Genomic DNA, 13,947 nt, shown 5'->3' on the forward strand with positions numbered 1-13,947 from the left:
ATGTCAAAATATGTCATTTATACTTTGCAGAATGAGGTGGTCTTCCATAAGAGACATGGCAAACTATTACAGAATACACATGGATGGACCTTTTCAAAAAGCACATTTATAAAACTCTAGTCTACTACAGTTCAAACAATAGCTTATTTAAATGCAGTACTCCATCATATATCTATCCATAGGATGGAGTGGCTATGACAGTAACAGAAATGTGAACGCTAGCTTCTTTAAAGACAAAGAGTCGAGCATGCTCAGTAGACGTCTTCATTTTCATAAGAGCTTGTTGGTTAAGATGCTAGGTCTTTGAGAATTTTTGACCAAATTACTGATCTGTGTTTATAATGAAAATGCTACTGTTGCCCGTGGTTTTGGGAGCAGAAATGGAGCTACCATAATAAGCAGATACCACACTGCACTGCCTCAAGTAAGATTTTTACATACTCTTGTTGACATTTAACTCTCTGTCTTCTAGTTCACTGCACTATCCCCTTGATTAGGAAGGACTAATACAGCCCGGTCAAATATTGTAATATCAGTTTTTCTAAAAGTCTGCTTACAGCCCGACAGGCAAAGAAGTCCTCCCTACCTTGGATGGCTTCACAGCCAAGGCTGTCAAGGAATGGGTGAAAAGTAATTGTTTTCAAGTGTGCCCTTTTACAATCATTTGTTTGCTCTGGCTCTTTCACGAACAAAGGCTATTGTTGAACACATCCAACTAAACAAATAACTCATCTTGGGGTCCCTTTAACAGCTGCCTTAGTACAATGATCTATTTACATATTACCCTAAAATTGAAACCGAACTCTTTAATGACATAATCCAGTTCTATAATACAGAAGAAGCATATGTTCAACCCAACAGCTGAACAATCTCGTAAGCATATGATTTTTAGACATAAATGCGTGTATATCTAATACAGCTTAGTGCAATGACTTATTTCACTGTGGGTTGATTATTTTTTTTTTTTCTGTTAACATCAAAATTATACTGCCTTTCTCAGACTAGATATGACAGGGTACACAAAACAGATGACTATATTCAATGTAAAGAATTTCTGTTTACTGTATCTTCCTCTGTTTCTTCTTCTTTGCACTATTCTTTTTGTTGATGATAAACCAATTTTGTATGCTATACTTTCCTGCACATTCCAGGATTTATCTTACCTTGAGTCTACCAGTTTTACATTCATGTGACTAGAGATTAAAGGATGATCTTACAGATGTTGTAAATTAGTCAGCAGCAGGCATAATCATTATTAGGCATGTTGCAATAAATGTTTGGAAGTTTTACATATTTTCCAGAGCACAGTTAGTTTAAACCACTGTAGTTTGATGGTTTCACACACGACTTTAAAAATTGAAGCAGGAAATTAGTTTACATTTCTTCAAAAGACCAAAGCCATTGTCAACTGTAAGGTCATTCTCAAAGTAGAGATCCAGCAGAAAAAGCTTCATTCAATAAGTATTTCAGCTTTCACTTAAAAACGATTTAATATATTCCAGGATAAATACGTTATCGATTTGTTGTCCTATCTCTGAGCCAGTACAGTTATACATCAGACCTCACACAGAGCAAATGTTACCACCCGATTTTGCTTGAGCATTCTAAAAGTTAAATAACATACTTGATTTTCAGATAATTGATTGACTCTGATTCCTTAATCTTCCGATTAGCTATTATATGACCAAGATTCATTCCAGAAATGACATGAGGGGGTGAATTCCTGTGGTTAATTCCTGGATAGCAGCTGCTCAGGGGGATTAGGATCCTTTTGTCTTAACTTTGAGGACTGAAATGTTGGCAAGCATTTCTTCTCCTGTATCACCAGGCAACGTCAATTACGTTTTCCACAAGAAACAGTAAATTAGCTTTGCTATCCTGTATTCTTTTTTTTTCCTGTTCACAATTCTTTCTTTCTGGAGTCTTCCAGCAGAAATAACAGAAGTAGTAGAATTTTATATCAGCATCACTGCGGAGTTAATTCAATAAACACACTGAATATTTACCTAGTAATACCTAATGTTTACTTGTACTTCTAAACATACCATCGTACTGCTACCGCAAAAAAACCTACTGCCTGAGATCAACCCACTGATGAAAAAAATGAGACTCTTGCAAAGCAGGTGATACTACTGAATATAGGCAAGTATTTGTAAGAGTCTGTAGTCAGGTGTGCTTTCCTTTGGTGGAAACACCAAAATTGGTCATTTCATCCTTACTAAGGAAACCTCCCAGCTTCTTAGTGACATAAAGTTCTTTAAAAATAGCATTTATGGATAGTGCTTTCAATCATCTCCTATTGGCTCCAGACTTTGTCCTATTTGGCAATGATTGACTGAATTGTATAAGCTACTTCCCATCAGAACAATAGGTACCTAGTCAGGATGCCATCCTCCCCCTTAAGAAGGTCCAGCTCATGCAGCATATTGCCTCAGCAGTGTGGAGTTCTGCAAGACTTCTGTGAAGTCTGTTCTCTACTACCAGAGAATATTATGTTCAAACTTATAGTTATTATTTATTTTGGTCATACCTTATTGTAGTTATCATTATATTTTTAGTTCTTGTCCTTGAGGCATTTTTCCCAAATCTGCCATATCTAGAACAACACCTGAAACTCAAGAACTAAGACCATGTTCCACTAATAGTTCTGCAGCTGTGGCCCAAATAAGATATCTAGCAAAAAGAATGTGGGTTTGTTTTTTTTTTCAGGAGAGAAGGAGCTGGGCCTGTGGAAAGAATTCCCTGGTGAATTCAGGGTAAAGGCAAACTTTTCACTGTGCATGCAACATGCAATTAATTCATTAGTCTTCAAGCTTAAGACAAATGATAAGCCCTTGCCAAAAAACATGTGAAACAGTGTGAGTCCCAAGAAGACCTGAAGGGAGATGATAAACCGTACATATTAGTCACATTACTTAATTGCAGATGCTATGATGATGAGGATGAACTAAGAACAGATAGTGTAAAGAACAGAGCATGTATTGCATTTAATGATCCCAGCAAATCTGGAGGAATTGTATTTGAAGCCAATGGTAGCTCTTCTACATTAAGGTTAGAGGCCAAATGGTGTTCTTCTAATCAGGGTTCTAACTTAGCCATGAAACTTTACTACACATCTCAGATGGCCTGTTGACAATACATGGCTAAGACTGAATTTTCCTGGAAAGAGCTTACCTTTTAAATTAATGTTCCTTTAATTAGGATTTTTTTAACTATACAGGCCATATGTTGTATTCTACTTCGAATACATAGCTGTTTAAAACAACAGGGAGGGCATTTCTCTTAAATGTTTTGTGCTCATATAATTACGATCTGTAAATAAAATGAGTTCAGCACCGTTATCAAAGTGCTGCATCCCAGAAGACCGACAACCTATGAGACAGCATACTACAACATATCAAGTGTCTTCATGTATTAAATAACAATTTTTATCCAAAATAATTTAGGTGATTCCTATCAATGTTATGTTGCAAGGGAATGACACATTGTAAAGTCATGCTACAAATCAACTCAGAGATATGAACTACTGCAAAACTGTTTTGATATTTTCAAATGCAAAATTTACAAATATTTACAAATTTTACAGAATACAAATACTTACAGCATTAATATTTCTTAAAATAAGCGTCTTACAGTCTTTGTTTATAACTGTGCTAAACAAACTGTAAAAAGAACCTGAGCTTTGTTTTTGTATTGGATCAGATTCAGTCCCTCTCAACTGAGAACACATTTCCCATTATCCACCATTGGGATGAATGATCAAAAAACAATCCATGTGGTTAACAATAGATTAACAAAGTGCACTGCATTCAAAGACTAATAAAGACAACTATGCTGTTTTCTATTATTTTTCACGATTTGATGACATTGCGCTCCTTAGGCTCCTGTGTTTACTTAAACACATCATCAATCGTGGTTTAGTGCTTCTTCAAGTACTATGCGTAATATATGCTCTTTTTTCAGGACAAACTTACACTTTCAATATTGAGACAAATTAAGATGCTATGGACAAATTCTGTTTTTTCATTTATGAAATGTTTGAAAACATACAGCTTTTCCCACCACCAAGTATTTTGCAGTACAGACTGTAAAAAAGGAAAGCAGCATTTCAAACAAGTCAAGGCACCTGCAGAACTCTAATGCAATCACTTCAGTAGCTGGACTGTGGCATAGTTCAAGATACACCTATTCAACAAATACCAAGATACGGTTTCCTTGATGTGTTTTGGTTGTAGAATTGCAGCTTTTAGTCTCTAAATATTTGCATAGGTCACCCTACAAGTTATGTTTTTAAGTATTTCTCATTAGTGGGCAGATGGCCTGCTGCTGCAGCTCCTCATACAAATCATTGCTGTAGCTCAGAGATTGCCTATGCGATAAGAGATTGCAGGCTTGAATCCATAAAATAATTTGGCTACTATTGTTCTTCTCTGGGAAAGAGAAGCTAACACTTGACATCTCACTGTTCTAATGGCATATTGCACATTTCATAGTAATATTTTTTGTGCTTGATTCTTCCGGAATGGTGACGAGAAACATGATGCATTTATACTAACTGTACTGGTTCTGTTAGCCTTACTTATTACATTGGATCATGAAATCTTTTTTTTTGTGTAAGATGGGGAAACAGGTCATGTGTTTATTTGTCTCTGGTTTGTGGCTTGCAGATACTTTCTGTTACGAACAACACAGAATGTGCGAAGCTACTGGAGGAAATCAAATGTGCACACTGCTCACCTCATGCCCAGAATCTATTCCACTCACCTGAGAAAGGGGAAACATCTGAAAGAGAGCTAACTCTTCCCTACCTGTGCAAAGACTATTGTAAAGAATTCTATTATACTTGCAGAGGTCACATACCAGGTAAAACCTATAACAAAATACGGAACTAAAGGATGTGTGCTTTGAAATGTTGATATTGCCTGAGCAGTCATAGATCCAGGTCTTTAGCTAAGTAAAATCACCATTGATATCAAGGAGATTTTGCCTAAGCAAAAACAGAATAGCTCAGGGCATCCAGGGTGATTTTTACATGGGGAGGTAAACATTTTGAGCACTTTCTTGCCACCTTCCTATTAAACTCTCCATGAAAAACTCCCCATAAAACTCAGGATTACTTTTTGTCAAAGGCACCTGAAAATATCTGAAAATATTACCTCTACTGCTATGCTACTGTGGTCATTCAAATCATGCAAACAATTATCTGGCCATCCAAAAGGCTGTTCTAAAGGACATACAGCTTTAAGATGCAAGAAAGAAAGGATGCTGGCTGTCCTCTGTAGATCCTACAAGCTGATGAGTAAAGTGTTTTTTCTGGGTTTGTTACCCTAGAAACTGGTGTATTTTTCCACAGAGTTTAAAGCCCATTGAAATCAAAGGGAGCTATTTGATAGACTTCTGTGATCTTTGAATCGGTTCCAACATGCTGTTAACAACCAAATTCTTAACTAACCTAACACTTCCTCACTGCAGTCAGTAGAGTTAGCTGGACATAACCAAAACCAGAATTTGACCAGTGTTGTCTAGGGCAGTCACCAAATGTGTGCTATCACTTGTAACTAAATCAACAAAATAACCACAGAAGATGGTTCTTTTAGAAATACTGTCGTAATACACTATTATATTAAATAACATCTTTGGTATTCACAATAGTAAATTATTTATATGTTTAAGGCTGTCATTTTTAAACTATGCTTTTTTCCTTTTCCAAACACTACTTATAAATAATGTCACACAGGAGAAAATAATTAAACTGCTAAGATTTTTTTACTAGCAACACAGACTCGAAAGCAGAGTTAATAAGGATGTGAAAAATGAATTTGTGAATAGTCATTTTTGACATATGAACGGAGCTTTGTAATAGAACATAAACATATTTGAGTAAAGGGGATAGTTTAAGTGGATGAGATTTGGAGGAGGGTTTTTTAATTGCGTGTGTACAGCGTGTACTTGTTTTCTCTGAAATCCCGAGAGTGCAGGGATTTTTTGCAGCCTTCTTTTATTGGCTTGAGAAAACATTTTGAATTGACTTACTTTTTCCCTTTACTGTGGTTTAACATGTATCTCAACCCATTCAAATATGAAAATATTATTATTGTCTTTATAAACTAAGGGATGTTTCTAAGGCTTTCTTAAACCAGCTGTTTCTTGCTCTTTATCACATTCTCCAAAGCAAAGCAGAATAGGTCACAGTTGCCAAGACTGCCTGCTGAACAGCGATAATAGATTAGATATTCTAAATGTTTGGCCCATATAAGAAGTCAGCACAAAGACTTTTTTTTTGACACGAGTTTGTAACTAATGCAAATGATTAGCATATTCAGCAGAGCAAGTCCCTCATAGTTGTTTTGTGAAACTCTCTGTTTCTGAGGAAACAATTTTTTTAATTGGAAAAAGTGGAAGGGTGAAAAGGGAGAAAGAACGAGGAGAAGTAGAGAGAGGAAGAGAAAGAGAAAGGGCTGAGCAGCACAGGAGCTATAGCCACAGGAACCTCACTCCTCAGATCAACATATGTGGTGACGAATGACAAATTTATTTTTCTACAAAGTTTGTGTATATGTAAAACTGCTGAAGTGCATCAAGATGTCAAGTGCTTTTTGTGACCACCCAGGTTGCCTTGAAAGATAACCAGATGAAAGCATAACTTTAGCACTGGACAGAGCACTGTGCTTTGCAGAAAAAGAGCTTACATACTTTAGCATCAGTTAAAATAGGATTTTTCCTACATCAATCAGATGCTAATAATCTTTCTATATAGTGGTTTTGAAAGTGGGCAGAACTAAAAACAAGTTGTTGTGTCTTTGCATCATCAGCAGAGATGATTTAGTTAGTTTTCTGATTGGTACACATGGTTCTTGATGCCTATACCAGTATTTCATGAAGGTATTAAGATTCATGTCATGCTTTTTGAGAAGACGGCTTATAGGGTTTTAATATAGTATAATACGCACTCTAAAATACGAATAATTACAAAGACAGCTTATTTGTGTTTTCTGTTTTACTTGTGAGACCCATATATCCCTAATATTTATTGCAAAATAAATAAAAATAAAAAAAAAAATTATGGAAGCTATGTTTTCAGTTTAGCCTAGAGGACTAAACAAAGAGTTGGAAATTAACACGCCCCGAACTGGAGGTCTCTGCCAATGATTCACTGTGCATTTGTTAAAAACTCACATAATTACTTTTCCTCCATTAAGGAGTGCTAATTGTTTCTGAACACCAATACAAAGGACTTTAAGGAAATTGCTGACTACAAAAATAATTTTAGCCCTGAAGCCCTAATTTTAGCATAAGTTAGAAATTTTAATAGTGATTCAAGATAGCAAGCATCTTTTCTAGAACTGAAATTTTAGCAGTACACATTAACCAAGAAGACTGAGAAATTATACATCATTTTTTTGATGAGTTATCTCCCGAAATTCATTTATTGTTCTTTTTGCATTTACAAAGATGAAAACTGTAAGTAGATTCTTGGTTCATTCTTTTGAAGATAGCAGTCTACCCACCATTTATGACTGTATCAGAATTTCCATTGACTTCTTTAGCAATTTTGAATATCCAAAGAATAAGTGGACCGATTCTTGAATTCTTGAAAACTGAAGCAGAACAACAAGAATAGCTGTTAGGATTTTATGGATCTGTTACTGCAGGAGGGTGCAATGTTTCACAAAATGTCTGTATATAGAACTTCTCTGCTTCATCCTGGCTGACTCTTCCCATTATTTCTCATCCAATCATTACTGCAAACCTCAGTTTCAGCGATTACTGATGAGGAGCTGGAGTTAATGAAGTCTCTTTAAACAATAGGAATTTTAAGTTTTGCAAGGTCAGAAGAGAAGACTGTCTAATATTTGTTATTAATCTGGCCACGTAAAGAAAGGCACGGCTGATTCTCCCTTTCAGCATGAGCAGAAACTTGATTCGTGCCAGTGGAAGCAACATACTCTAAGGAACAAACGTGTGGCCCTGCCACCTGAGGATATTGGACAAATTTTGAACGATGTGCTCTCCATTATTTCCATTTGAAGAAATGGATTCCAGATGATGGTGTGTGAGTCCAGATCCAGGCCCAGATCTGAACACAGTCATTGCCAGAAGAGATGCTAGATAAGAATTTTTTAACTCCAAACAGGAGCACCTTGGCCCCAAATGGTAGAAGTCTTCTGAGAAGTTCTGCAGGCCACTCAACACTTCCTGAAGTTCTAATGTAGTCAACTAATAACCATAGTCAACACAGTCAACTATTTCTGAAGAGAAAAATAGTAGTGTTGCTGCTGCTAATAAGAGCAGCGGGGAGATTAACCCTGGCACTGCCTTTGTGCAGGTACATGCAATGTGTCAGTGTGACAAGAGGGCCATTAATTGCTTCAAAACCAGTAGGAAGTGATGTGAACTACCACCAAGCCTGTTATGTTTCGAAAAAATCAGTCTGGAATCACCTCCTTGATTTAGTTTTCCCTGAGAATTGAGAGGAGAATGTAGGGTGTTTTTTTGTTTGTTTGTTTGTTTTTTTTGTGTGTGTGTGAAAAAATCTACATCTAGCTGTCGGAAATGCAAACCAGGAAAAACAAAAAAAAACAACAAAAAAAAAACAAACAGGCAAAGGCCTCATCTATACAATACAGAACTGTATGCTTAAGGTCAACAATGTAGCAGGAATAAAGTAGGTGAGCGTGATTTCCATATTCTCTCTTAGCAGGTGCAGGTCTGTGCAAACAAGTGGATGATATTCAATCCTGTGTGCTGTACAAATGAGGGAGTGAATGCTAACTTCCCTTGTCGTAAAGATCAAGACAACTGCTACAATTAAATTGTATATCAGAAAGAAGAGGCAAGGTGATGGTCAAGCAGGGAATTCAGCAAAGCAGAATTTAGTGAAGGTAGGATAGGAATAATAAGATACAGTGTGAGGAATAACTGACCACAAATACTTGTGGAGAGAGGAAGTAAGGATCATATGAGAGCAAAAGTTCTTTGAAAACGTTTGAAATCATGCACCTGATCCCTGAAGATTTTAACAAATAAGAACACAGAAAGACTTCACTGTAACTGCCTTAACTGAGATGTTTGTTTATCAAAAACTGTTCGACTCTGGCTTGCAAGATATTTGAAAGCATAGAAATGCAAGCCTATGCAAAATCCAACAAACACAACACTTAAACATTGTGTTTAATTTTCTTTTGTGATTTAAGTTTTCTTTTTTAACACAGGAACTGCTCTGTCAACACACGGAATTGGTAGGAAATTTATAATATGCATTACTCCTTTAAAATAAAGTAATACGTTCAGAAATTCACACAGGACTAAATGTCACCATCTCTATTGGACATAGCTCTCGTAGAGGCAGTGACCAAGCTGTATCTGAATAAACTCTGCCTGAGAAAAACAATATTTCCCCCCCCCCCCCAGATAATTCCAGTGCTTAGGGGCACTTGTCATGGACCATTCTTCTGGACATTGTACAAACACTGAAGAAAATGGCAACCTCTCAACTAAAGACCTCACGAATTAAGCATAATAAAGAAAACATTAAATAGGTACTATCAGATAGGAAAGTAGAAGCATCTTTTTTAACTGTCTTTACTGAAACTGTGTGGTGAATCTAGCATATAGAACATAGAAACGGATTTTTTTGGTAGCTTACTGTTTTTTTATAGAACAAAATTCCATCCTTAATGCACAGGTGAAACTGTATTTACAGAGGTCACATTCCTTCCAATAATGCAACAATTTAGCGATTTACAGACTGATTTTCATAGTTTAATTCAAACCTGTTTTTAAGAACATTTCTAAGGAAATTGGAATGTAAGTCTTATCTTTTTTCAGACCTGCTGATGGGTTTGCCAAATAGCAGAAACTATAGGCCACTGTAGTGCAAGATGTACCCAAATGCATGATAAAATATTTCATAAAGAAAACAGATTAGTCTTACATGCAAGAAAAGGCATTGCTTAATGCATTACTCAATTGAGTTTGCATCTGATTGTTATTTGAAATGCACATGTACTAACTAAACAATAAGATCATTATATGCTCTCAGTTTTTCAGACTAAAGGTAAAATTCCAGCCGAGAGTAGTTTATTTGTAATAAATAGTAGATTATATACTTAGACAATTCTAGAAATTCTCAGAAATTGTACACCTCTAATCCACTGTTGCATTTTCTGTAATGATCTCCTTTGCCTAGAGAAAGAAATCGCTGAAGAGAAAACTATGTATTCTTAAGTCAAATAATTCAACACCAAGATTGTAGATTACCTTTGATTTTGGCATTATATCTACAAAGCCTTGGAATACCAGTCCATGATTATATCAGAGTTCCTCTTCAGTTGTTCCACTTGAAATTGTATCTCACATTTTCTCCAAATAACTACTATAAATTAAAACCAGCTCCTCAGAGATGATATTTACTGAAGCTCAAATCATGGTAATTAAACTTTTATACCACAACACACTACCATGTGTTTCCAGATACTATTTTATAGAAGCCAAAGGCAGGCTTTGTCATGTTATTTGTCCAATATTTTTAAAGGAAGATGCATATGAAAAGAAGTATAGTTGGGTGGGAAAGGCTTTCCACTCCACAAAAATTCTGGGATCTAAAAAATTTTCCTATTCCACATAAGGAAGAAATTGAACTCTTTCGAAATTTTCCATGAAGAAAGCCACAGAGAGACCACCCCAGGATAGCTAATAAAGCGGTTGTTAGGACATTTACTTGGGAAATGGGAGACTTAGGGTCAAACTCTTGCCTGACAGATGAGGGGCATTGACCTGAATATTCCTCTTCCTAATGAAACACCCTAATTACAAGACATTGGAGTATAGTGATACGAGATTTGCTGTCTGTTTCTCTCTTTTTCATTTAGACCAGAAGTTTCATCTTGGACCAGAAACAGCATTTTAACTAAAATTTTGTCAAAACTGATAACGTTTCTGAAAAACCTTTGCTTTTAAGAAATTGGCATTTTCCAAAGAAACACAGCTGTCCCCGATCAGCTCTTATTGTAAGTTGTAAGCCAGAGGTTTTATGGGCAAGATCTATGGATTACTTCATTATTCACAAGTGGTAAAGCCATGCATAAATTAGGCCTCTAATTCCAATTAAGTGCTAATTTTGTGTATTCCATCAGTTAGGTCTTGGACTGTAGTACATCCTAACATTGTGCCAATAACGCTAAGAGCAATAAAGGTGTCTTAAGACACATTGTATTAACATCTGTTTTAGTAAAACAGTGCATATGTAACTAGCCAAATTCTATCTTAGATTCAATATTAATGATTACAAACTGGATGGAAATTACTAGAAAAAGGTTTTTGGACAGAAAGATATTTTTGCTGTCATTAAACATAGCATAGTATCTGCAGTGGCAGGGATTTTCCTCAAAGGCTTTTGTTTTACCAACATCTTGTTTCCCTTGTCTTCAAACTCCCTCCCATTTTAACCTAAAACCTAAAGACCACCCTTCATCCAAGCCAGCTTAAAGCCAGCTCCAATGCAGCATGAGACACGTCCCTTTTCTCAGGGTTGGGGGCCGAGGAAGTAGACGTTGCGATGGGACACTGCCTTCACCCACGGCACTGTCAGGAGTCAACCAGAGGCCAGCTGCATGTCAACAAGGTGCAGTTTTAAGCAGTACTTCTTGCTTTCTGAGACAACTAATTATTCACCTCTCCGACTGATGTCTGGTGCCAGCATTCCACAAAGTCTTTACTGCATGTCTTTTACAGAAGTCTTTACCAAAGTTTTTACTACAAGCCACTTTTTTGCTATTAAATCAGGGAAGAGCTACCATTTTCATTATATTTTGGGGATGACAGAGAGTAGCAAAAGATACTGAGTTCTGCTAAAGCAATATAAAAGGGATAAGATGCAAAGCTTAAAGCAAGAAAAAAGTTAAATGAAAGTTGCTCAAGCTATTTTACAGCATATATTACACTTCATTAGTAGGGTTAAAATCAGGAAAAAATATATGACAGCCTTAACTCTGAATTTTGTCCCTTCATTTTTTTTTATGAATAACTGTAGTGTCATTTTGAGTTAATTGTTTTTTTTCTTATTTATGCACACTGAAAATAAAGTTTACTACAGATACAAATTAAAAACTATAAAAGGTAATAGTCAGTTTGTATTTATTCAGAGCAGGCCTTTTTTGAAGATAGTACTTTGTTTAAAACCACTTCTTTTTCCACTCAGAATATAATCTATTTAAAGATTAGTTTGACGGCACAAAACTGCAGACATGACAACACACTAAATATTTGTATGCTCTTTTGCATTTTTAAGGTTTTCTCCAAACTACAGCTGATGAGTTTTGCTTTTACTATGCAAGAAAAGATGGTGGTGTATGCTTTCCAGATTTTCCAAGAAAACAAGTGCGAGGGCCAGCTTCTAACTCCCTGGACCACATGGAAGAATATGACAAAGAGGAAGAGATCAGCAGGTTCATAAAGATAAATGCTGTTTAATCTGAAAAACAAAAACAAAAACCAAAGCCTGTGGTTTTCACAGTGAACCAGCTCAGTCTGTGCTTATGCTCAGCAGCTGTGTTTTCCAGATGGTACTTTCTTTTGCTGCAGCTAGCGTACGTCCAAAGAGAAAGTTACATTAGCTTCAATATTGCAGTAACATTCAGTAACATTTGATATTTAAGTTACTAATAAGGTGTTAATGGACTTTCAAAGCCAAATTTTGGCAAATTGTGGAATTGCTGGAATGTACTGTAGAATTTTTCTATTTATAAATTGTTTTCTCTTTTACCATGTTTTAGCTATTCCTCTACATTTTAGATTTAAAATGACTTAATTTTCTCTTGTATACAAGACAAATTTTGCTTGAGTGAAGCATAAATTCATTTTCAGTATTATCTGTGTGCATACATTCAAGGAAACAATTTATTCTGAATTGTATGACTGTGTTTGTACTATCATTACAGAGCAGTCATTTTATCTTTTAGGGACATTGTTGTGTCATGGTTACGAGAAAGAAGAAATTTCTCACTGTTTTTTTCAATTTTTTTTAGAAAACACAAGCACAACTGCTTCTGTATTCAGGAGGTTGTGAGTGGACTAAGGCAGCCTGTTGGAGCAGTACATTGTGGGGATGGATCTCATCGCCTCTTTATACTTGAAAAAGAAGGATACGTGAAGATTTTCAGTCCTGAAGGAGACATAATCAAGGAACCTTTTTTGGATATACACAAGCTTGTTCAGAGTGGAATAAAGGTTGGAATTTTTACTTATCTCTTTCTGTTTATATTTTAGCCTGTATATGGGGAATAAGGGAAGGAACTTTTATTCAGAAATTATTTTAATTTACATAATAAAAAGAAGAGTAAGGACAACAGTCACAACAGCTCTATCTAGCAAAGAAATGAAAACTCTTCCTTAATTCACAAAGAGAAAAGATAGCAACTGTCTTCACATTTTTCTCTTTCCCTTCATTTTTTCCTCACTTCAAATTTGGAAGAAACTATGCAACACCAGCAACACGTAGCATTATGTTTGTATTTTCACCCTATGTGCTCATTTCTACTGACTTTGGTTGAGTTTCACTGTGATTCCAGTGGGAGCAAGTTTGGCCTGGAGCATCACCTGACCTGCAGGTGCTCGGTGAGGCCCCGGGAGCCAGGGACAGGAGAGGGCCTGGGGAAGGCTTGGGGATGCCGGGAGAGGGGCAGGGCTGCTCGCTCCTTCTTGGCTCAGCCACAGGTGGGACACAAGCTGTCCTTGATGGGAGGCTGCCACCAAACAGTTCATATTTGAGATGCTCATAAAAAGTCACTGACCAGTTCATATTTGAGATGCTCATAAAAAGTCACTGACACTAAATTCGAACATGTGGGTGTATTGGTGCAGCAGCATTTGTGATGCTTAATGGCTAGACTGCTTCTGGCTTTCGTGGTCAGGGGCATGATTGTGAATGGGCAATGATGGGAATCCATG

The 13,947-nt window shown here is 36.4% G+C and overlaps 1 protein-coding gene across 1 annotated transcript in view; it reads left to right on the forward strand.

The window, feature by feature from the left end:
• The window catches only part of HHIP (hedgehog interacting protein), a 79,854-nt gene that overhangs the window by 2,684 nt on the left and 63,223 nt on the right, over nucleotides 1-13,947 (forward strand). The window contains exons 2-4 of the mRNA XM_084517440.1: nucleotides 4,668-4,863; nucleotides 12,290-12,446; nucleotides 13,026-13,227. Of these exons, the coding sequence (XP_084373566.1) occupies nucleotides 4,668-4,863; nucleotides 12,290-12,446; nucleotides 13,026-13,227 (555 nt within the window). The remainder of the gene's footprint in view (nucleotides 1-4,667; nucleotides 4,864-12,289; nucleotides 12,447-13,025; nucleotides 13,228-13,947) is intronic.

This window comes from Aythya ferina, assembly GCF_964211825.1.
Source record: "Aythya ferina genome assembly, chromosome: 4".
In the NCBI taxonomy this organism is placed as follows: domain Eukaryota; kingdom Metazoa; phylum Chordata; class Aves; order Anseriformes; family Anatidae; genus Aythya; species Aythya ferina.